General features: G+C 52.6%; 1 protein-coding gene across 1 annotated transcript; it reads right to left on the bottom strand.

Annotated features, from left to right (window-relative positions):
* Positions 1-4,120: 4,120 nt before the first annotated feature.
* Positions 4,121-20,528, bottom strand: STRIP1 (striatin interacting protein 1). Its single transcript, XM_081122104.1, has 21 exons — positions 20,312-20,528; positions 18,008-18,077; positions 17,241-17,315; positions 16,647-16,781; positions 16,435-16,555; positions 16,139-16,207; positions 15,132-15,238; positions 14,911-15,038; positions 13,765-13,947; positions 13,191-13,408; positions 12,108-12,173; positions 11,920-11,983; positions 10,863-10,934; positions 10,320-10,394; positions 10,020-10,117; positions 8,682-8,808; positions 8,355-8,455; positions 7,555-7,621; positions 6,920-7,024; positions 6,124-6,328; positions 4,121-5,056 (listed from the first exon to the last, which is right to left on the bottom strand). Exons 1-21 carry the CDS (start codon positions 20,489-20,491, stop codon positions 4,809-4,811), a joined length of 2,514 nt encoding a protein of 837 aa, XP_080978230.1. The 5' UTR covers positions 20,492-20,528; the 3' UTR covers positions 4,121-4,808.
* Positions 20,529-23,342: the final 2,814 nt, after the last annotated feature.

Here is a 23,342-nt window from a genome sequence, read left to right as displayed (position 1 = left end):
GTCCAAGGCTAAGCCCACCGCACCTGAAGTTTCCTCACATGAGAGGCCCGCAAAGTGATGGGCTTTTGTCCCACCAGGTCAGAGAGATACAGAGAGTAGTTTGTTCTAATGTTGACTGAGGGCCCACTCTGTGCCAGGCACTGTGCTGGGTGCCAGAGGTAGAGCAGTGGTCAAGCACAGCTTAGAAAAAGATGGAAGAGGAAGGACCTGGGAAAGCAGAGGAAGCAGAAGTGGGAACGAGACAGACAAGAGAAGAAAGTAAGGCTGAGCCAGAGATCACTGCCGCTGGAGTGGGAGGCGGGCAGAGGCCAGGAGGGGCCGGCAGGGGAGGGCACAGGGAGGCCGGAGACCAGCTACTGGCTCCCATCCAGGGGCATCTGCCCACAGCTCATATTTTTCTGTCCAGTGACAGCTAAATGAAGGGAAAGCTAACTTTACAACCGCCAGCTTCACACATAATGAATATGAATGGGTATCCCGGAGCCTGCTCCCCTGGATTATCTGTGTGCTGACGGGTTCTCCCACTGACTGGGCCATCTCAGCCAGCCTGTCCCCTAGCTAGGACACAGGCAGCCCTTCCACCTGCTTCCCATTAGCCATCCTCCCATCCCCCTCCTCTACACTCTAGGCATCTCACCACGAAGGCACAGCCCCCAGATCTCCAGATGCCCATGACCCAGCCTCGCTCCGGAGGTGAACTCGGCCCTCGGCTTAAGCCCCATGCTTCCCCGAGGCCAGGCTGGGACTCTGGTCGCCCTTCTGGTAAAGGAAAGGGGAAGTGGCCCCTCCTGGAATCCCAACTTTAAGAGAGCTGCTAGCCTTTGCTAAGGCTCCTCTCTGTTCAGTGAGGCCCACCCAGAGAAGCCCTAAGTCTTGGTCCTGGTGGGGGCACAGACACCAGGCCCTCGGGCCAGGCTTCTCATCTCAGTCCTGCATCGGAAAACGCTTCTCATTAGAGGCATTCCACCTTCCTTCCCACCTCCCAGTCATTTACACATCAACCTGAATTACAACCCTAAGTACAGACCCTCTGCAGCCCAGACAGGAACAGAGCCCGGCATCTCCAGGAACTGGGCATTTCCTGGATCAGGCACAGGGAGTACGCGCCTCACCCCCCACCCCCGCATCAGCTACAGGCTCATCCTGGCCATTTGCACGGGGCAGGGGTAGGGGGATGAGCACAAAGCCTCTGCTCTAGGGCCCTTGTTCCTGAGGCTGGGGTCCCTCCCTTCCCACTCACCAACTGCAGGCTCCCCTGCCAGTCTCTTCTCCAGCTGGGGGGCCCTGGCTGGGGCCCGCAGGACCTGTGTGGCCCTGCAGATGTGTCTCCACCACACTATTGCTCTCACTTGCTTTTATGGCCTTCTATCAACCGTGAGCCTATCAAGGAAAGGGAGTGTGGTGTTCTATCCCCCTGGACACGCAGGGATCTGGAGCAGGGCCTGGCCCAGGGCAGGCCCTCAAGGCACAATGGCAGGGTGGCTAGAACAGGGGCTGACTCTTTTGGGAGTCTGTATTCAGAGCAGGGAGCTAAGGGTTAGGGATGTAAGAAGGCCTAAGACATGGTCCTTGAAGGGGGTTCCTGTTTTCCAGGGGACACAGGAAATGAATGCAAATTCACAGAAGGTTAGAGTTGGAAGGGCCATTAGCAATACTAAGAATAGCGGCCATTCATTCATTCTGTGTTTCTTCTTGCCAGCCTGGTGTGCAGATCTGTTGTCCATGACTTACTTAGGCCTCACCACCTTGCTGTTTTTAAACCATCTTTTACAAAGGCATCAACTGAGGCTGAGCTTGATGAGCTCAAGGTCGCTCAGTGACTTAAACATCAGAGCCTGGATTGAACGTCAGGGCTGTCCGACTCCTGAAGGGTGCCGTTTCACAGCAGGCAGCCTGGGGCCAACTGCGCCAAGTGCCAAAGGAACCGCACAGCTACTGCTGCTCTTCGGAGCCAGTTCATCAGAGGGCAGACAGGGAGCCAGCCTGCTGGAGATAAACCTGACAGGTATGGCACAGGCGGTCTCTGGCAGAGGCAGCAGCGGTAACCCCCGAGTTACCTTGATGGGGCACATTTGGGGCATACCAAAGGCCAGGCCAGTGGGTGGCTAGTTAGGGCCTAAATCAACTGCCATTTGCCAAGAATCTTTCCAGGGCCCACGCTTGAGCAAGTACTAAGTACTGACTAAGGTGAATGAATGAGCAAATGAATGCTCTGCTGGTAAGTGCCGGGAGTACAATGATTAATAGGGAAACGGTGTGGGGAGTGGAGCGAGCGCACATTGCACAGAGGCCTGGGTGTGCGTCCAGGCTCTGGCTCTCGTTATTCTGTGACCTTGTTCTCCACCCTTTCTGTGCCAGTTTCTCATCTGTAGAATAGGCATTGTAATAATGCTACCATTCAGGGCCACTGTAAACAATAATTTACATACCTAAAGTGCTCAGAGCAGTGGCTGGCACATAGCAAGCTCTCAACAGCTGCTGATTGCTGGCTCCTGTGTGGAAACGGGCTTTCAGGAAGTGTCAATATTGGCCCTGGTGCCTGTCTGGCACCCAGGGAGCAGTAACTCTTGATTGACAAGTCAAGTTGCCATCCTCAAAGCGATACTGCCACGGGGTGATCCATCCCTCAGTGGACTGAAGGAGTGCTGGGCCCTGAGCATGGTTAGCAATAACCAACCTTTTATGTATCTCGGCCATTTACAAAGGACCTTCACGGACCCTGCCCATCTCATGACCCAGCCGAGGTATAAAGCCACAGAGATCAGGTGGTCACTGACTCCAAAGATATCTCTGTACAAAGACTGGGTTCATATGGCCAATCTGCCATGAGCACACCTGGCTCTGACAAGGCTCGTCCCCTCCCGGGTGGCCCTTGCAGCTTTGACAGTCTGTGTCTTGTTAACACAGCTTTATACAGATATATTTAGACCACTGCAGACCAAGAGGGAAAATAGCACCTCTGCTTAGGGGAAGCTTCAGAGGAGGGATTGGGAAAATGAAAGAAGAAAGCCTCAGGCAGGCAGACTGAAAAGGCCAGGCTGCCTGGGGGAGAAAGAATGGGCCAATCCATCTTCCCCAAACTGAAACCTCACAGTACGCACTTCCTACAGGTCCTGGCGAGAAACAGCAGGAAATCCATCAAGCACACACGAGCTGTGTCACATTCCCTTGTCCTGTGCAACTCACTTTGGGCCAAAATGCCAATCAGTCCCAGGGGCATCCCGTCTCAGAGGCTGTGTGACTTAAGTGCACTGCTGGCCACCACCCTTGCTGTTCCTCGTCACGCTGGCACATCAAGGCCTGTTCCAGAACTCAGCTTGGGGCTTGGACAGGGGCTGAGCAGGACCCAGGCAGGACTGGCACTGAAAGGAAACCCAACACGGGAGGTTCCCCCAGAACATGTTTCCTTTATAAGTCAAGACCTCCTGGAGACTGAAGCTCATGGCCTAAAGTAAGCTAAGGGAACTTCAAGTAGTTCTGAGAAGGGGGTACTCTTTTTACCAGCATCAGAGTGCGAAGCTCCCCAGAAGCAGAGCCTCAAGCTGAGTGAAGAGGAGGCAGCCACATGCAGAGCTCTGAAGGCCAGGAGCAGGCTCCAGGCCTCAAACTCACAAAAGATTTTCCTTGCTTCTCCCTCGGCCTGGCTCCTCTGACACTCTCTTCCACTGAGAGGCTGACTCCTGATGGTCTGCTCCCCAGGCTCAGGGCACATACGTTTCCTCTCTGTCCCAACCATCTGCCCCAGTAAGGGCCCCAAGCACCGACCCCTCTCTGACCAGCCCCTCCCTCCCTAGTACTGAAATGGGTTTGGCTGAGGCCAGCTCAAGAGTGTGATCCAGAGAAACCTGGGGCTCCTACTGCAATGACATTCAACCCAGGGATGCAGGACGTGTTGCTCAGCAACCCAGAGCCCTGGAGCTGGGCTGTGCAACTCCAGACTGATGTGGGGAGAAAGAACACCTTGGAGAAGTGCCACCGTCCACCCCCACCCCAGATGGGAAAGGCAGGCAGCCTGGCAGAAGACAACTGGGTGACCTATCAATGCTAGCAAGAAAACCCACTCTCTAGACCTGCAGGAGTTATTTAGGGGCCATATTTTCTGCAGTCAAGGCCACTGGGATTATTTTTGCTTCCTTTTAATGTAAACAGAATACACAAACACATTAGAACCCCCAACATGACACAAGAGAATACACACAGATTTATATATAGATATTTACAGACCCCTGCAAACCAAGAGGAAAAACGGTGCCTCTGGTTAAGGGAAGCTTCTCTTCTTGCCCTAACCCTGTCCAAAACCCGAGTGCTGAGGGAGCGGCAAGAGCCTCTGCAATGCTTCTGGAAGAAACTTAGCAGGAGGCTGGAATGACATCAGAAACCCCCAAAGCAAAGCCAGGACTCTGACTTTCTGGCCTGGCCCCAATCCTAAGCCTTGCTCCTTGGCAAGCTGGCCTGCCAGGGATTTACATGTCTCAAGAAGAGTCAGCGTGAGCCCCGAAATTCAGATGTGGTGGGTTCCCAGCCTGTCCCAGCTTTTCCCAGCCTTGGGCTGAATGAGAAATGAGCTGCAACGAACCATGTCCAAGAGAGAAGGCTGGGAGGAGTGAAGAGAGAGGATGGTAAGCAGAGATGACTGTTCCCAGGCAGGACACTGGGATCAACCAGAGGCCAAACCCAATGCTGTCTGGGGAGGGCACAGTGGGGCTGTGCTGCCACCTGGAGGGCACTGGGCACACTGCAGCAAACCAGGACAGGCCCTGGGGCCCCTTGACATCACCTTCTTTCCCCTTCCAGACCCTCCAGGAGCCTCACTGCAGCAGCTCTTCCCAGGAAATGGGCTTGGAGAAGACCTCTCTTTCTAACCAGAGGTCATAGTTCATCTGGAAGTCCTCGGGGAGGTCCACCCGCTGGCCCAGGACACTCTGCAGGCAGTTGTCCACAGGCAGGAAGTCGGGGTTGCTGTGGGCCCGGTCGTAGCGTCGGGCATTGAAGCGTTCAATGTTGGCACGGAGGGCACATTCCTCTGCCTGGAAGTCCCAAGGCCGGGCATCCAGATCTTGGACAAAACAGGAGGTATGGTCAGGAGCCAAGCCCTCGGTGCAGCTCCCCCTGACTTCATGCAGGTAAGGGCCTGGCCACCCCACGGGACATGCTGATGTCAACCTCCAAGTCCCACCCTCAGGAACACTGACAGGACTCCTTCCTAGATACAGAGGAAAGTACAGTGAAAGGAGAACAGCCAGATCTACAGAGGAGGAGGCCACACTGCAGTCTGCGTGGACCCAGCAAGGAGAGCCACCTTCTCCCCGGCTCTCTGGAGACAGGAGGGACCTGCAGATCCCCCTATTAGCTCATCCTCTCAATTCCCTGCCCAGATACAAATTCACAGGATGCTGGGAACGCAGTCACTTGGCCATGGCGCGCTGGGCCAGGAACTGTAATGATGTGGCAGTGTGGTCAGGGGGCACGGGAAGAACCCACTCTGCCCGGCAGGCTGAGGTGGCTGCACAGAGGGGAAGAAACAGACAAACAGAGGACAGTTGGGGGGCGTGGGGGGAGGTACCCTGCTGGGAGAAGGAACAGAAGTGGGGACAACAGGCTTGTGTGCATGGATGGAGCACTCCATGTGCCCAGAGCCCCAGGTGTGACAGGCTGGGCTGCAGAGAAGCTGTATCCGATTATAGAGGGGAAGAGGGAGGGAGGAGTGTGGGCCTCATATGCCTCACTTGAGTTTGGCTCTAATTCTAAGGGCAATCAGAGGCCAGTGAAGGACATTGCTCAGGGAGGTGCCAGCAGATCCGTATTTTGGAAAGATCCCTGGAGCAGAGTTTGAGGTACTGATGGAGGGGAAGCCATCAGGAGATGGAAGAATTTGTAGTCAGAATCAAGGAAGTTGCAGGAGGAAAGAAAAGATGGGAGAGAATCTTGTGATAATTTCTGGAAAAGGAAGGACTTCGAGGGAGGGATAGAGGAACGGGGGATGACCAGACACCAGGTATGGACAGCTTCTCAAGGTCCTTCCTAGTGCCCCCATCCTGATTCCTCAGAAGGCAGCCTAGGGAAGTGAGGGAAAGAAGTCACCACTCCCCGACACCACACTGCACCCCTTGCATGGGGCCTCACCATTGCCATAGGCCCAGTCATCGTTCAGTCGATGCCGCACCTTCTGGTAAATGGCAGACATGGTCTTCATGTTGCTTTTGCGCCACTGCCGCCCCAGGTACTTGGTCTGCACCTTGAGCAGCTTCAGCACGTAGAGCTGCATCATGGCCTGCTTCACCTTCAGCGCCCGCTTCAGGATGGGGGCGGACTTGAACACCACCAGCATCTGCAAGGGCACAGGGCGGGCCCAGTGGAGGGCACAACTAATACCTGTACCACCACCCTGCTGCTCACCCCTTTTGGGGTCACGGGCAGGGCGATCAACTGTCCCAGTTTTCCCCAGACTGAGGGGTTTGCTGGGACATGGGACTTCCACTGTTAAAACCAGGACTGCTGGCCACCCTAATTATAAGTCAATTTGGAATCTGAGGAAAACTATGAATTCCTTCAGAAATACTGCTGTGTGCACGTTCCTACAATTTCAGAGGATTCAGGGCGCTTTCCACCCCAAAGGCACCCACAGATTCAGAGTTAAGGGAGACTCCCAGACCCTGGTTAGAGAGAAAGCCCCTCTGTGAGTGTTGATTTGTTCCAGTGCATGACTGAGCTTCTTCCAGACTCCAGTTCAACTGGTTAGGAACCAGGAATCAGCCCTTAAAGGGCAAAGATGTGGCTGCAGAAAAGTTAGGAGGGAAGGATATAGCTGCAGCAACAAGCCCACCCTGGGGACCCCTGCTCCTACGCTCAGGGGAAGGGATGGGGTGTGGCACTCTGCTCTGAGCTCCAAGGTCCACCCCTGCCGACTCCACTGACTCACCATAGTCCTTGAATGCTTCCACTTGGTCAGCTTGTTCAAGATCCGAAGGAGGTTGATACAAGAAAAGAGGTTCCTCCAGCAAAACTGGTTATTGTCACCGGCTTCCTGCAGGGAAAGCCCAGGAACAACCATGACCCTCAGGACATGGTGCTCAGCAGCTTCCAGGGCCCTCATACATGGGACCTCAGAACTGCAGCTCTCTCCATCCCTGTACTGGGCACCCACTCCTTTCCTCAGCCCCAGGGAAATTCCATCCCAAAAGCTGGCGGGGGGGGGCTCCCTAGAATTTTCCTGCAGGAAACATAAACTATGATATTTGGGGCTGTGGCATCAGCCCTCACAACCTGGCTCCCTCAGAGCTGTGGCCCCTCAGAGTTCCAGTGTGGCAAGGGAGAAGCAACTCGACCCCATGAGCTCTGAGTCATCAGCCTCTGATGACCATGCTCCCAACAAACTAATCCCTACATCCAAATCTTTCTGCCCAGCAAGGTCCCTCCCCCACCCATGTATGAAATTACAGTGCTTTAAAAGCCAGGCTCTCATCTATGAAGACACCTAACCCAGTGCGGGGGGAGCCAGGCTCTGCACTGCTGACCCTCATTCCAAAGGGGGCTGAGTAGAGCCTCACCACTCACCAGACTCTCGGCAGTCAGCTCCGGCAGCTCGTGCACCACGCAGTGAGGATAATCCAGGACAGAGATGCTGCAGAGGGCAAGAGCAGGCAGGCGCCCACCATGAGCAAAGGCTCTTGGCTCTCTTCCCTCACTTGTTGGGATGGAAACAGGAATCTACCTTGTCTGCACTACCCTGGTTTCCCAGCTCTAAGATGAGGAAACACCTGCTCCAAGAAAACTTGTAAGGTTCCTCTGGCCAGAGACCAGCTTGTAATCTTATAAGGGGTGGAGACCCTGCTTTCCCCACAGCAATGAATTTGGGGCTGCAGGGAGACTTCTAAGGCCATGAATTTATGCCAAGCCCCTTCTGGAGACAGCGTCTGGCTGACGGCTCCCCCGGTGATGTACCACACTGATGAGCAGGCACTGTCAAGTACAGCTGGTGCCAGGTGAGAGGGGTGGGGCTAAGAGTCAGCAGACAGGGCATGACAGTGCACATGGCTGAGCTCCTTCAGAGAGCAGGCAGCCTGGCTGGCTGGTCTCCTCAAAAAAAAGGCGCATGACAGTGAGGGCAGGACTGGAGCCCAGGATAAGACCCTCCCACCCAGGCACAGACTGAGTCACCAGTCACTAGACCAGCTAGACTCAGATTGGACACACTGGCATTCTCACAGGCAGGGACCATGTCTCATTCATCTGTGTCCTGAAGCCTGGCAGAGTGCTGGCTTGTAGGTGCTGAGTGGGCTCAGTGGGATCAGCCAGCTGGGAGCCTTGCCATCTGGCCCCGTACCCACCCCCTCCTGATCCCTGGTCCTTAGCACCTGTTCTTGGCAGTGATGTAGGACATGATGTTTTGATTGAAGAACTTTAGAATCAAAGGGATGCAGTTGGCAAACACCAGGTGCTGGGCCATGTATTCAAACTGAAACCAACAGAAAAAATAAGCATGCCCCTTGGGACATCACCACCTTTCCTCCCGTGATAAAAGGCCTCGGCTGGAAGCCTGGGTCTTAGAATATTCATGCAGAGCTCAGGGGGTTTGAAGGCCAAGGACTCTGTTCTTCAGGGCAGGAGGAGCAGCCATGCCCAGGCCCTGGCCCTGGCCCAGTGGACAGGAAGGAAGGAAGGAAGGAAAGCCTTGCACGTACCTGGTAAACATGGTTCAACTTAAAGTGCTTGAGTAGCAGCAGCAGGACAGCGGAAATGGCCTTGACAATGACCTCTTTGTGGCGGTTCACATCCACCCCCAGCTTCATACTCTGCAACACTGTGGTGCTGGAAACACAATTCCCGGGGTGAGCTAGCAGCTTGTGTAGCATCCTCTTAGGTGCTCATAGAAGAGAGGGGATTCCTGGGCCTTCTCTGGGCAAAGCTCCCACTTCACCCCCCAACCGTGGACATCTCAAGAGGTCAGGCCCAGGGCTCCTCCCACCTGCTTCCCAAGCTCAGCACAAATTTTCTTCCTTGTGATGCCCCAAACACATTCTTAGCCTATTTCCCTGCCTCTCCTCCAATAACGAACTTCTTTTCATGATCTCCCCTAAGCTTCTACCACCATATGAACTGTGTCCTCAAGTGTGCTCCGTGGAATGCCACTACACGGACATATCTCCTGTTATGGGGAAGATGCATTTCAGAGTGAGATAAACTTGGGAAGCCTTGAGTTAAATCAGTTTTTTTTTTTAATTTATTTTTCAATTACACTTGACACACAATGTTGTATTAGTTTCAGGTATACAACATAGTCATTAAACATTTAAATAGGTTTCTTAATTCAGGGCTTCTCACTGTGAGTCTTTAAAAGAGGTACAATATTCGACTCTGGAACCCCCTTTCCAAGGATCATGACAAGGGCCCAGTGTTCTGTGACACCCCCTTTGGTATTAGCCAAGTCCTGCCTCCTCCCTCAGCTGGCTTTCACCCCAGACTCAAGGAGCCCAGCCACCAGGGAGCTGGGTGGTATTAGTGGGCGGGCAGGAGACCAGGTCAAGGCCAGGTCCCTCTCAAAGTAGGTCTTGGTTTGTACTCTCACATCAAAGAGAGGCGGTCAGTACCTCAGGGAGGAGGAACCCCTGAGGATTTCACTGTCACCCTGAGACATTCACAAACAGCCAGCAGGCCGGTTCACTGGTGAACAGGAAAGAACCCACACCCAGCTGAGCTTCAGCTGCTGGCTGGCAAACTGTCCAGAAGCTGAATCTCCACGTCCTGGGTGTCCCAGCCACACACCTTTGGGGAGAGGGTTTTGGGAAATGTCAAACCTAGCCTGCCTCACTTTGCAGGGGGGGAACTGACTTTCCCAGATCACCTAGGGGCAGAGTCTACACTAAAATCCAGGCCAGCTGGATGGAACCTTCTCCTTAACCAGCAAATCTAAATATTTAATCCAATACTTATTTTTCCTTCTGAGACAGGAATACCCTCAACTTAACCTGCAGAGGAATCAAAAAAAGAAAGCAACCATCCACAAAAACGACGATACTCACGGCATCTCCTCAGGTAGGACATCTGCCAGGATGTTGATCGAGTCAGTTTTGGCCTTGGAGGTGGGAGCTGCAGCCAGCAGGATCTTCAGCAGCGCGATCTGGGGAGGATGGGAGTGCCCAGGCGCAGAACTCAGCCCTGACAGTGGTCCTTCTGGCAGGACTCAGGTGGCAGGAGGGACTGAAGGACACTGGCAGGGCCTCCTCCCAAGGTGGGTGTAGCAGGGAGCACGCGCCCATGCAGGTCCCTACCCATGGCCACTGGAGAAGCCGCGGGGCCGGAGCCCGAGGAAGGGCACTCACCATGTACTGAGGCAGGCTGGGCAGCAGGCCCTGGTAGAGGGTTTCTGCGGGCACTTGCTCGACTTCCTCTTCTCCCTTTCACACACGTGAGAAATACAACCCATGCCGACCAGTCTCCTGAGCCAGCTGACTCGCCGGCTAAAGGAGGATCTGTAACTTTGGATGTAAATAATGATGTGATAACCACAGCAGACCCTGAAGGATACAATGTGCCAGGCACTTCACTCGTAGTAGCTCAGTTAACTCTCACCACCCTGTGAAGAAGGTATGGGTACTGCCCCACCTTACAGGCGAGGGACCTGCAGCACAGAGAGATCCAGTCTCCACTAGGTTGTCACCCGCTAAGTGGTGGAGACGATTCAGAGACGGGTGACTGGCTCAGAGTCTGCGCTCTGAACCCTGCCCTAGACATAGGCCATCCCTGCAGGGGGGGCGAGACTGAAAGCTTTGAGGGCAGGAACTGGTGCAGTTTCACAGTCTAGGCCCAGCACTGTGCCCAGGAAGAACTGGGGATCCTGTTGGCTAAGGAAGACATCCACTCACCCCCGAGAGAGGAGAGCGAAGGTACTCCTCCTCCATCTGCGCCTGGACCTCTGCAATCGACGTGTACTTGTGCTGGAGAGAAGGGAAGAGGCGCTGGGGAACATCTCCCATCCTCTGGCTAAATGCCCCACGCCTTGGCAAAGACCCTGTGCAACTTTCTTCAAACACAACCTTCTCAAAGAGGGCTGCATCTCCACAAAGATCCCTCACATCCCAATTCCAAAGTATTTTCCTAAGTGAGCACCTGCCTCTTAAAAACAGTGTAGAAAGCAAATTAAGGGAGAGAAAGGGGCTTTCGAAGAGCTACAGTGACAGAAAACTAGTGTGAGCAGGATCAAGTACTCAAGTACTCAGGATCAAGTACTCAAAAAGCCTCGCTGTTAAAAATTTCAGAAATATGTTCTCAAACCAAACATTTACACTCGAGATACGTTGTCAGGGGAGACACCTCTTCCCCACTCTTGATGTACCTTCCCATGTGGAGAGACACGAGTGTGCAAAACACCCCGGTCTCTCCCTGCCCCTCCAACACACCCCTGCCTCACTGGTTGGCGACTACGGGAGGAGGGACAGGACATTTCTAAGAAAAACGAAAGCCTGTGCTCTCTTCTGCTCCTCAAGCAGGCCTAGCGGGGTTCCAGCACTGCCTGGCTCTGGGTGGAAGTCGGGGTTAGGACACCTTTTGTGGCTGTGTCCTTCGCCTCATCCTCCAATCTGTCAGCCACAGAGCTGGTGTTTCCATCTCCATCTGCCTACTCCTCTATCTCAGTCGCCTTAGAATGTGAGCAAGGAAAGGAGGTGCTACTTAATGGGCCCCTTAAAACTCCAACAACTATCATATAATATAATCTTTAATGAGCTGCCAGTAAGTCCCCAACAATTGCTCAGCTAGAATAAGTAACATGAAGAACTGCTGAAAGGTACCGCACAGTCCACCCACCCCTCCAGCCCAGGCTACTTCAGGCTGACAACCGTCTAAATGGCTTCTCCCCATAGGCCGGTCTCACCTTACTCACTTGGGACCAAACTAGGCCAAAAGCTCACCATAGCCGCCTACCTGTTTCAGAGTCTTGATGCTTTCGTGGATTGGCCTGGGCAGCCCCACCACTGTGTTCGTGTCGCTGGAGAATAAAGAAGGCCCTGTGTTAAGCCCAGACATCGATCCACCTGGGTCCCCAAACACCAAAGGCCAAGAGAGTGAATTTCTCGTTACCTTTCTTCAAAGGGGACTCAGATCACACTCACCTGCCCAGAGTGTAACCTATGAATTTGCTGCGGCTGGACTCGAGGAACATCTCAATGTCTTTCTCTCTGCCAAAAAGAAGGAACAAGGTTTTTACTGTTATCTGAAGGTGTCATAGTTAATAAAATACAGAACATCCAGAAATTGTGAAGCCAGAAGAAAAAGTCTCCAACAATTGTTTTTCTTTATGGAAAAAACAAAGAAAAAAACCTGAAACCTTCAGACTATTTTAATGTCCTTCATAATGTTGTTGAATCAATAACCTGAAATTATATTATATATAACTAGTTTACTTGTAAAACTAAAGTGGTACATCAAATTAAAAGCATACTTTATTCAGATATTAACAACTTTGTCAATAGAACTCAAATATTTAAAGTTTTTACAATGAGAGCTTTAAGCTACTAGTTTTGTCACGAGTCACATTTTCATCAAACAATTAGCATATCTCACGTTTTCTGATGACCCGTGTGTATTCCCATCAGATTACTGAAAATTGGGGCTTTGCCTGGACCAAGAAAATGACTTCTATATCCTCTTGCATGCCACCTAGTTCTTTAGCTGGTGTCTTTTCAAACAGACACCATTTCTATATATCCAGGTGCCTTCCCACCCACTGATTCTTGCACATACATCTGAAGTACCTTAATCATGGTTCTAAAGGAGCTCCTCCTTAATCCACAGTTTTTCTGTTAACCATCTACAACCCCAGGGTGTGTGGACATGGGGTCACTTGAATGCCCGTTTTCACTTTCCCATCCACCCTCACCAGTTACTATGTCTGAGAGCTAGCCCCTATTACCCACACAAGAGCCATACAAGGGCCTCTTTGTGCAAGGCCAGCATGCCCAGGCCCCAAGACCCCTGGGCCAGCCTGTCCCAGCAGAGACCCCCTGTGACTCAGGCCATGCCAAGCCTGCGGGTGTGAGGGCTCTCGTTTTAGGAGCCAAGAGCGTTCCGAAGGGCTGAGACTCACCTGACCTTGGGCGCCCATGGGAGTCCCTTGGGGCAGGTAAGCCTGTCGGCCTGGGGGTGCTGCAGCGTCGTTTTAGGAGCCAAGAGCGTTCCGAAGGGCTGAGACTCACCTGACCTTGGGCGCCCATGGGAGTCCCTTGGGGCAGGTAAGCCTGTCGGCCTGGGGGTGCTGCAGCGGAGGAGGCATGACTTCGTCCCGTTCCAGGGGGAACGCCTCCCCCTCCAGGCTGCTGTCTTCGTCGTTCTCTTCTTCCTCTTCTCGAGGGTCATCAGCCTTGTAGGGATCCCGCTCGTTGAAGGCATCCAGGTTGTCCTGCTTTATCAGAGCCTGGGGACAGGTGTGGGGACAGCAGACAAGAGCCAACTGAGGAACCAGAAATGGGCAAGGTTGCTACAGAGGCTGCAACACAGAAAGGTGGTAGGTGGAGAGCCAAGGGCAGTGGAGATTCAGACAGGGAGTCCAGGTCGGGCCCAGATGGTGAGCCATTCCTTGCCCTAGTCCCTCAAAAATGCCATGTCCTGAGTACCCACTGTAAGCTGGGACCCTGGACTGGGCACACAGTATCCCCGCCTGGAGGCCTTCATCTAACAGCCATTCAGAGACAATTCCCACCTGTGCTCTGCATGCCACTGCATGCGTGCACCCTGAGCATCTAGGGAATGGCAGGCGCCTGTCACCCTTACCTTGTGCTCCCGCCGGCCCCGTTTCTGCTGTTGCTCTATCAGGTCAGAGGCAGATGCTGGTGGCGAGGCGGCCCTCATGTTGCGGATCACCTTGATGCTGTCTTCAGGCAGCGGGGGGAGGCCCAGGATGGTGCGCTTCTCGGCCTTCATACTCTGTAGCTCCTCAAAGCCACCCAGTGTGCACTGTGTCAGATGGGCAGCAGGCCAGGGTCAATGGCCACAGGCTGTGCCAGGCTCGATAGCACCCGTGACCCACATCTTTACAGAGACCCTCATATCTACCCTCAGGAGAGTTCAGTGCTATTGGGAAGGGAGAGGAGAAACGGGGCCTGATTGAGCCTAGTGCACAGATACACTTAGCTCTCTATATGTATTACGTGCTTGTCACATAAAAAACAAACACAGACTACAGAACCTAACCCTTCAAACTCCTAGAAAAGCAGGTGAGGCTCATTTGCTTCAGAAGATGTACCTGCCAGACTTCCAAAGTCAAACTGGAAATACAGCTGACCCTTATGCAGGGGCTGGGGCGCTGACCCCACGCACCTCAGAACCCATGTGTAACCCAAGGTGGCTGTCTACCTACAGAGATTTGAAACTGTGAATTGAAAATACAGTTGGCTCTTAAACAGCATGGTTTCAACTGCGAGATTTAAAAAATCCCGCATATAAGTGGACCCACACAGTTTAAATGCATGCTGTTCAACAGTCAACTCTATACTGTAGGATGTTCAAATTTAAAAAAAAAAAAAGGCTGCCCTGGCCGGGGAGCTCAGTTGGTTAGAGCATCATCCAGATATGCCAAGGTTGCAGGTTCAATTCTCAATCAGGGCACATACAAGAATCGATGAATGCATAAATAAGTGAAACAACGAATCGATGTTTCTTTTTCCCTCCTTTTCCCCCTTCCCTAAAAATTAACTATAAAAGAAAAACCTTCATCTATACATTGCCCTAGAAGCGAGTAATGTGTGGCCAAGGTCGAATGTGTAGACCACTCTAAAGAGGCTACAGCCTCCCTGGGCCCTGGCTCCACAGGGTGAGCCCATTCTGAAAGGGAGGGTGAGCCCCAAGGGAAACAGGAGTCCAAGTCCCTCTCCTGCCCTGTCCCCTAGCACCTGGGATCCCCTTCAAGGAGGTGCTCACCAGGACTGTCTTCCAAAGCAGCAAGAGAACCTTCTTCATGGGGAAGTGAGGGGCATGGCCACTGCAAAATTTGGTCACCATCCCAAACAGCATGATGGCGAATGGCTCGTTGTTGTACAGCGGGGAACCTGGAGGTGAAACCCCGGCATCAGGAGCACAGGCAGACACAGGACCCTCCCAGAGCCCACCAACCTCAGCAACCAGGGACCACGGGGTCCTACCCAGCTCAGCCCTGAAGGTCTGTCGCATCGTCCTCCACTCGGCCTTATCACCCTCACACTCCTGGTGAACGGTCTCCACAATCAGGTACATGATGTTGAGCAGGACCCTGGGGATGAGATAACAGGGCAGAATGGGGATCAAGGGGGTGCCCTGGCTTCCTCACCCCACTGACATGAGAAAAGCCTGGCACAAAGGCTAGCAGGTGGGGCAGGGCTGTAACCTATAGAAAACTGAGTCTCACAGAGCACTTGGGACTTCCTTCTCTGTCCCATGATGCTAAGGTGGGACCAGATCTGTTCCGTAGCTCCGGTGTCTAGCTAAGTGCTTACTCAAAGCAGGTGCTTGGTAAATGGATGCTGAATGGATTGATAGAAACAAGAATGGCCAAACGACACAGCGGTGGGAGTGAGCTGTGAAAGTGGGGGTTGGATCCACCAAAGAAGAGCAGGGTGGAGGTGAGAAAGGGACGTGTTTCTCACAGTGAGTGCAAATCAGGAGCAAGCAGGGTGATGCCCAGGGACCCTAACTACAGTGAGGACACGACCAACAGGCAGTCTGAAAACTTCCAAATGCAGAGATAGATTCTATCCTCACAGATGGGGGAAGGTGATCTGGCTCTTGAGCAGTTGCGATTACTTTCTGGGCAGCCACGAAACATCATGAACTGTCAGGACTAACCCTACATAGATGGGGATCAAGCTGTGCACCAGAAGATAGGAGCCCAAGGAGTCGCATCACGTGTGCCGTCTGACACAAAATGCTATACCAAGTTCTCAGCAGCACTGTGGTTCAATTACAGGTGACTTCACCCTGGATGTCCTCTGGGAGACTCAACTCAGAGGCCCCCCTAGGGAGAGCCCTCAGCAGGGCTGACTAATCCCACACTGAACCCATCATACCTGCAGGTTAGTGTGTGAGAAGGAACACGCACATAGCACACAGAGAAAAAACCCAAGGACGCACCCCCCGCCCTGCTCTGACCTCGCTCTGTCTAACACAGCCTCACCTCAGATCTGTGCTGTCAGCCAGGGAGATGGCCGGCTTCCTCACCGCGCTGCTGCAGGCGGCACTGTTGCTGTGGGAGAGACTAGACTCAGTGCCGCCCCAGAGGGAAGAGAAGGGGTTCCCCTGACAAGGGCTGCTCAAATGGGGAATAAAACACCACACGTGCTTAGATGGCACAAGACACCACAGGCCCCGGTAAGAACTCAGACCCCAGACGAGGTGCTTGAGATTAGCCGTGCTGTAAACTCCGTCCCCCACCCCAACGTCTCCCTACTCAAGCCCCTCAGGAGAACTCACTCTATCTCCATGTTCAGAAGCTCCACCAAAGCATGGAACGTGCCCGCCTCCAGAAGTAGGAAGATGTTGTAGCGCATCCAGGATTGCACTTCCACCTCCGAGCTGCACTCCCCGAAGGTGCCTGCGGACACAGGGCACAGCTCACTGAACCCCTCCCTGACTGGCCCACATCACTGAAGAGGGGCCTGGGGCCCTGGGGGTCCATTCAGTACCTTGGGCAACGTAGAGGATCGCACGAGCCACCTTGAGTCTCTTCTCCCTGGCAGTGACTTCCAGGCCGTCCAGGAGCCTCATGGCATGGGTGCGGTGCTGGTTGGTATCCAGCTCGGTCCACTTCTTATCTGTCACTGAAGGGCAAGAGACCAGTCCCACCTGAGCCCAGAAAAACCTCACAAAGGACTGGGTATGTTAACCCACCAAATCCAGGACTGCCACGGGACCAGATTGCTCAGAAAGACCAGTTATTCTCTCCATAAGGTCTAAAGCCTGCCCTGCTGCTCTATGAATCTGAAATTTCAGACTGAAATAATGCTACTTTTGGTGCAATTTTAAACACATAAAATTTCTTTTTTTCCTAATACGCACATTCTGAAAATGGAAAAAGCAGCTGCCTCTAGAGGACACCACTGTCTCCAGAGGACTTGCAAGCCCACCCTGACTGTCACATCTGACCTGGGACAACCACGGGTCGGTGGGCTTTGTAGGCCATGCCAGGATGACTGAGGTCATTCAGATGACTAAGAGAAGCCCTGCAGATCTCATGATATGGGGTGAAAGAGACCAAGAAGTGGAGGGAAGCATCTCACCATGGATCCGGAAGTCCTCTTCGAAGCATTTTCGATTCATCAGGAATTCTGGCCCTTCTGTGTAGCTGTAAAGCTCTGTCAAGAACAAGTCTCATCAGCTCCGTGTCCACATCCCACACCAGGCCTCACATGTAGCAGAGAAGGTAAGGCATTTGCTTCCAGGCGCAACTGAGTCGAAGTCACTCCTGGACTATGTTGTGTAATTATTAAGGGGGTCTTAGTGTTCTGATGAACAGGACAGAGAGAATGCTGACTTCCCTTATCTGGGCTACATCCATCCCAGCATGCCCTGCTAGCGGCTGACTGCCATCACAAATGCGTGTCTCTCAAGTGGCCACTACCTCCTGAAGTGGACTGTGCCATTGAGGATCCAGGAGCATGCTAGGCTAACCTCACATTACACAGGAGCAGCAATGGCAGTGACAGATGTGTGCAGATGTAGGCACACCTGCTTGTATTCTATATGATCCACTGCTCTAGGAGAGTCCACTGTCAGGGATAGCATATGACCAAGGAGCATCTCTGTCCACCCTGGGATTGGGCCACAGCCAACTGAGCTGGCCACACAGAGATGCTTCATAAAAGTAAAGGACAAGCCAAAGTTATGAGATACACAGGCTTGAACCCAATAATTAACATGTTTTATATACACCATTACTAAGACTAACTGGGGGGGGGGGTGAACTCCAAAAGAGCATTCACTCTGAATTTGATTAAAGACCAAAGAGGAAAAACACCCCCAAATAACATGAAGGTCCATGCTTTACCCGAGAGCTCTGCAGCCCACTTGTCTGTGTCAGCATACTCGAACTCCAGGTCTGGAGACTCGGAATAGCCCTGTGATAACAGGAGAGAGATGATATAACAGATCGCTGTGTTTTCCAAGCGAAGAAACATACACGCTCCCTGAGACACAGTTAAGGATACCGATGCCTCCACTTTTCTGATGTTTATCACAATGTTGTGTCTCCTGGGTTAGCCCAAGTATCTCAGACAAGCCCACAGTTTCCCTTCAGGGCACTTACCATGCCTATAATGATACACTCACGTGTGTATTTGTTAAGTGTGGGCCTCTCCGTGAGACTGCAGTTCTTTGAGAGGAGGAACTCTATTTTGCTCACCAGTGATTTCACAACACCCAGCCCACAACTTTCCACGAGTGAATGAATGAATGGTTTATACTCAAATAAATATCTGAATGAATGAACACAAAGCTTCTGTGCATTCTATGCAGTGAATGACCATTCAGTCCATATGGTACTAAGGTTCCGGAAGCCCCAATTCTTTCTGGCTAGCGGGCTATCAACAGCTCAGGACAGAGTGAATACTGACACCCTCTGTCTTCCCACCCTTCTCTCAAACTTCAGTGAGAACTGACACACAGAGAAGGCAGCAGCTGATCAGAATGGCTTCCCTCCCACACACAGAGAAAATGTGGCAAAGAGAATGCCTTTATTGCTGGGGACAGGTGATGACTGAGAACACATCATCTTAGAAGCCTTATTATGGGACGAGAGAAGTGAAAAAATAGGCAAAGTCCTCAGGCTTAATTACGAGCTACTTGGAAAGACAAAAATCTACCTGGAAGTTTTTTAAGCACTAATCAAAATCAGGTTGCACACAGTGGGCTTTCACCGCGTCAGCCCTGTCCTCCAGGCGCTGCTCAGGTTCCCAGCCTACTGATGGCAGCTCTGACTTGCCAATGAGCCAAGACAGCATCAGTATCTCTAAGAAGACGAATTTAGACAGGTCTCTCAGCTTAGATGTGCTCACTGACTGCCCGTTTTTGTGTTGAGCCCAAATGGAAATTAAAGGGTAGAAAGAGAAATTTAAGGGTATTTATTTGACCATTTACGGCTACTTAAGAAAATGTAAAACTCTTTCCAAACTACAACTCCCCTCAGGATGAAGGCAGGTTCACCCCCGCCGATTTCACAATCCTCACACTTGAAAAATCATTAGGCAACCAATGATGTCCCCTCGCCCCACCAAGCAAGGGCTCCTAAGAGGTCGGTTTCTTTGCTTTTTCAAAAAAATTAACTTAGCGCTCAGGGAATGTCTGCTTTGGACTTGACAAGTTTTGACACGTTTGACCAGAGGTCTGCACTTGCCAACGGAAACCGAAGCTTGACTCCACATGCCTAAAGATAGCACCGCCACTCCGACAGGACCTGTGCATTCGGCCTGGACAGCGAGGGATTGATTCCCTCTCATGCCTAAGTGCCTGACTGGTGAGCCTCGCAACTGTCTCGGTGAAGGAGACCTCAGCGTACGTGCTCTGGGAACATGCCGATTAAGCAGCCCTGACACGCTGCGACGGGAGCGTCTTCATTCATGAATTCTACGATGGAGGCAGTGGGAGGAATTCTTTAACGCGCGGGGCGAGGTGACTAGTCAGCTCCAGACTGCACGGTGTCTCCGGAAGGGGAGGGACAGCCCACTAGCAAGAGACGAGGGAACGCTGAGCCCCCACTCGGGTTTAAAATGTGTATTTCTGATCTCTTACAGTTCCGCATCGGGCGCACCGGGCGCACCGACCACCGGGCACTGTGGCACCGGGGCCTGAACCCGCCCCGGCTCGGGCCAGGCGGCACGGGCCCCCTCCCGGTCTGGCAGCCTCCGGCGCCGTAGTACTATTAGTAGTAACGAGCTCCGCCGGGCTCCGGGGCCCCGTCCCTGCCCGCGCACGCCGGCCACCGCGCGCCGCCACACCCGCGGGGCCAGGGGCAGAGGCCGTCAGGGTCGGGGGTCCGCCGCCCGGCCCCCGGAGCGCACGCGGGCCACCAGCTCTGCACCCCCGAGCCGGAGCGGGGCGGGGGGGGGGCTTCCCAGAGGCTGGGCTCCGAGGGCGCGTCCACAGCTCCGGCCGCCGAGGAGCGAACGAGGGTTTCCCCCGGGCGGCGGAGCTCGGGGCGCGGACCCCGGCTTCACGCCCCCGGCCCCGGGGTGCCCGCCTCACGTCCCGCTCCTTTCCCTGTACAATGACAACCCCCCAGCCAGGCCCGGCCGAGCCCCCCGGGGACCCAGCTTGGACCCCACAGCCACAGCCGCCGCCCCCCGGCGCTCCTGACCTCCGAGTCTTTGCGCTGGTTGCGGTTGAACTCTCGGGCTTTGCCCCCGGGCAGGAGAGCCCCGCCGGCCCGCGGTGCCCCGGGGGGCGGCTGCGCGGCTGCGGGCGGCGGAGGTGGCGGCGGCTGAGGCTGCTTGTTGTTCATGATCAGCGGGCCCGGGCCGCCGGCTGCCGGCTCCATCTTGGCTGTTCCACACCCCCAGCTCAACTCCCGGGCGGAGTCTGGCCGCCACTCTCGCGAGATTTCTTCCAGGAACGCTCTGCGGCCGCCATATTAGGTGTGGCGGCCAGTGCGGAAGCCATCTTGGCCGCCCAACGCTTCGCGAGATGCCCTCGGCTGGAAATCTTTACCTTTTTTGGGCCTTCTAGCTTCCACTTCATTTCTGTCCCAGCTTAGATGTCCTTTTATCAGTGAGGCCTCCCTTAGTTCCTTCAGTCATTTTAGTTTTCCCCCGACTTCCTTTAACAGGGTTTGCATTTGTCATTTTTATAGTCCTGTTCAACGCTTGGGGGGGCGCCGTGAACAATATGGACACGTTCGCGTGGGGGAGGTATGCTAAGCAAATGGGTAAGTCGATAAAACAGTTACAGTTGTGACAAGCATTCACTCATCATTCACTTAACGAACACTTAGAATGTTTGCCCTGCGCTCGGTCAGTTGCCTGTGGGGGAGAAAAGGAGCACGCAGATAGATGTTAGAGAAGTGCAGGGGAGAAGCAAAAGGCAGTGGGGATGGGGCAGCAGGGCCATGTCCGGAGGCCCCGGGTGTGATCTTGAACGAGTTCTGCAAGGAGAGGCAGAGGCCTGCGGAAGACCCCTGGAGGCCACAGCTCCCCGCAGAGGCCGCTGAGCGAGCCAGGAGTCTCCTTGTGGGAGACAAAGGCCAGGCCCTGGTGGGCCAGGGAAATGCTGGGCCTTGAGGGCATGGAAAGGAGTTTGACATTTATTCCAAGTGAAATGGAAAGCCCCTGGAGGTGTTGGCCAGGGAAGTGTTAGGGTCTGATGTTTGAAAGACCAAGCTGGCTGCTTTTGGAGAAGAGACTGGAGAGTTGCAAGAGTGGATGAAGGTTGACAGGGTAGGAGATTATACAGGTGGAAATGATGGTGGATTCTGCCAGGGTGGAGCATTGGGTTGATACAGTTTTATATTGTGTAGGTCGATTTGACGAATTTGCTGAAAGGCTGGAGAGAAGAATAAAGAACGAGTCCTAGATTTTTGACTTGAGAAACTGGGTGTGTGGTTGTATTGCTTATAAAAATAGGGAGATCTGGGAGAAAGAAAAACTGATTTATGGGGAAGATCAAGATTGCTGTTTTGGACATGTCAAGTTTGAGATGCCCATTTGACACCTTAGAGGTGATGTGTAATAATTGCTTTACTATGCTGTGAAGTCCTTAAAGGCATTTTTATCCACCTGTGTCTCTCCAGAACCACATCTTGCTTGGCTGCTCCGCACCCCCAGCTCAATTCTCGGACAGTCTCTGTGGTGCAACTTTTGCATGATTTCTGCCGGGGTCCCTCCTAGTAGGTGCTTTAATGTAAATGAGCATTTCATGCAAGCTGAAATGGATCAAGTTCATAGGAAAAAGTAAGGAATTTGCAGGAAAAGGACCAATGCTGAGAGGCCTCTTAGTCAGTAAATTCCACATAATCCACACACAACTGACATCTAGTTTTTGTGACTGTAGTTTGGTCAAGTTCTAAGACTGACCTACCACAAGCTCTGTTACCTAGGATCCAGGAGATTGCAGTTCGATTCCAGTCAGGGCACATGCCAGGGTTGGGGGCTTGATCCCCAGCAAGGGGTGTGCAGTGGACCTCTGATCAATGACTCTCATCATTGATGTTTCTCTCTCTCTCTCTCCCCTTCTCTCTCTGAACTCAAACATATAAAAAAAGAAGAAAAAAAAGAGAATCTTTGCTGAGAAATGGCATCTGTGGGGAAACTGTTTGGAAGTACCCTGGGGGAGTCTCAAGGTGACAGGAGAAGGGCTATAGGGAGCCGGGAAGACTTGGGGTCAAATCCTAGCTCTACCTATCAACCACACTGTGACTCTGGAGTGATATTTTAACTTCTTCATGGCTCTGGGAGTTTGTTTAAATATGTCTAGGACAGGATCTAGGAATCTGTATTTTTAACCAACCCCACACGTGACTCCAATACTAGAACCCCGGCTTGGGGCTGTTTCCTAGAAGCAATATTGTCCAGTGTTAAGCATGGATCTTGGAGCCAGACTGACCAGGTTGATTCTCGTTCCACCAACTTAGGAGTTGTGTACCCTTGGGCAAGTTACTTCACCCCACTGTCTCAATTTTCCCATCTATAAAATGGGGTAACAGTAGTACCTACACCTCATGGGACCATTGTGAGGATCAAGTATGCTAACTGTGTAAAGCTTGTAGAATGGAGCCGGTAACATAACCCTACATAAGTGTTATGCAAATTATTCTAGAGCTACAAGCCTTTATCCACAACTCCAAAATTGAAAAAAATTCTAAAAATCAACACACTTTTTCAAGTTTTGAAAAAATTAATTTGGCAGCAAAACCTGATCTGAACTGATGGGAGGTTATTAGTTATTTATCCCTTATTCTGTGAATATTAATAAATTCAATTAAAGAAATATTAACACATTTGATGTGGAATGCCACTCCACATCCTCCTAATAGGTATTACCTAAATACTGTATATTTGTGTATTTCCTAAAAATTTTAAATATTCTAAATTTCAAAACACATCGGGTGCCGAAAGGGATTATTATCCTTTGTTGGCCAGAGACCCAGTGTGACCGCCAGACAATGTGGGAAAGTGCGCCATCTGGTGGTTGAAGTGGAGAACCACGGCTACCGGGCGGCAGGATGAGGGGCACGGCCAGAGGATCGCAGGCAAGTACTTACCCACCCTCTGGCCCACAATCCAGAACAATTCTTTTTAGAGGACATTTTAAAATGTCTTCAAGGGCTACGGTGTGGGTAGAGAAGAAATTTTGGTTAAAAAATAACATGCAACTTATTAAAGCACTAAATTAAA

The sequence above is a fragment of the Miniopterus schreibersii genome (genome assembly GCF_964146895.1).
Source record: "Miniopterus schreibersii genome assembly, chromosome: 19".
Taxonomy (NCBI): Eukaryota; Metazoa; Chordata; class Mammalia; order Chiroptera; family Miniopteridae; genus Miniopterus; species Miniopterus schreibersii.
The sequence above is the reverse complement of the archived record's forward strand: the minus strand, read 5'-3'. Positions and strand labels throughout refer to the sequence as shown.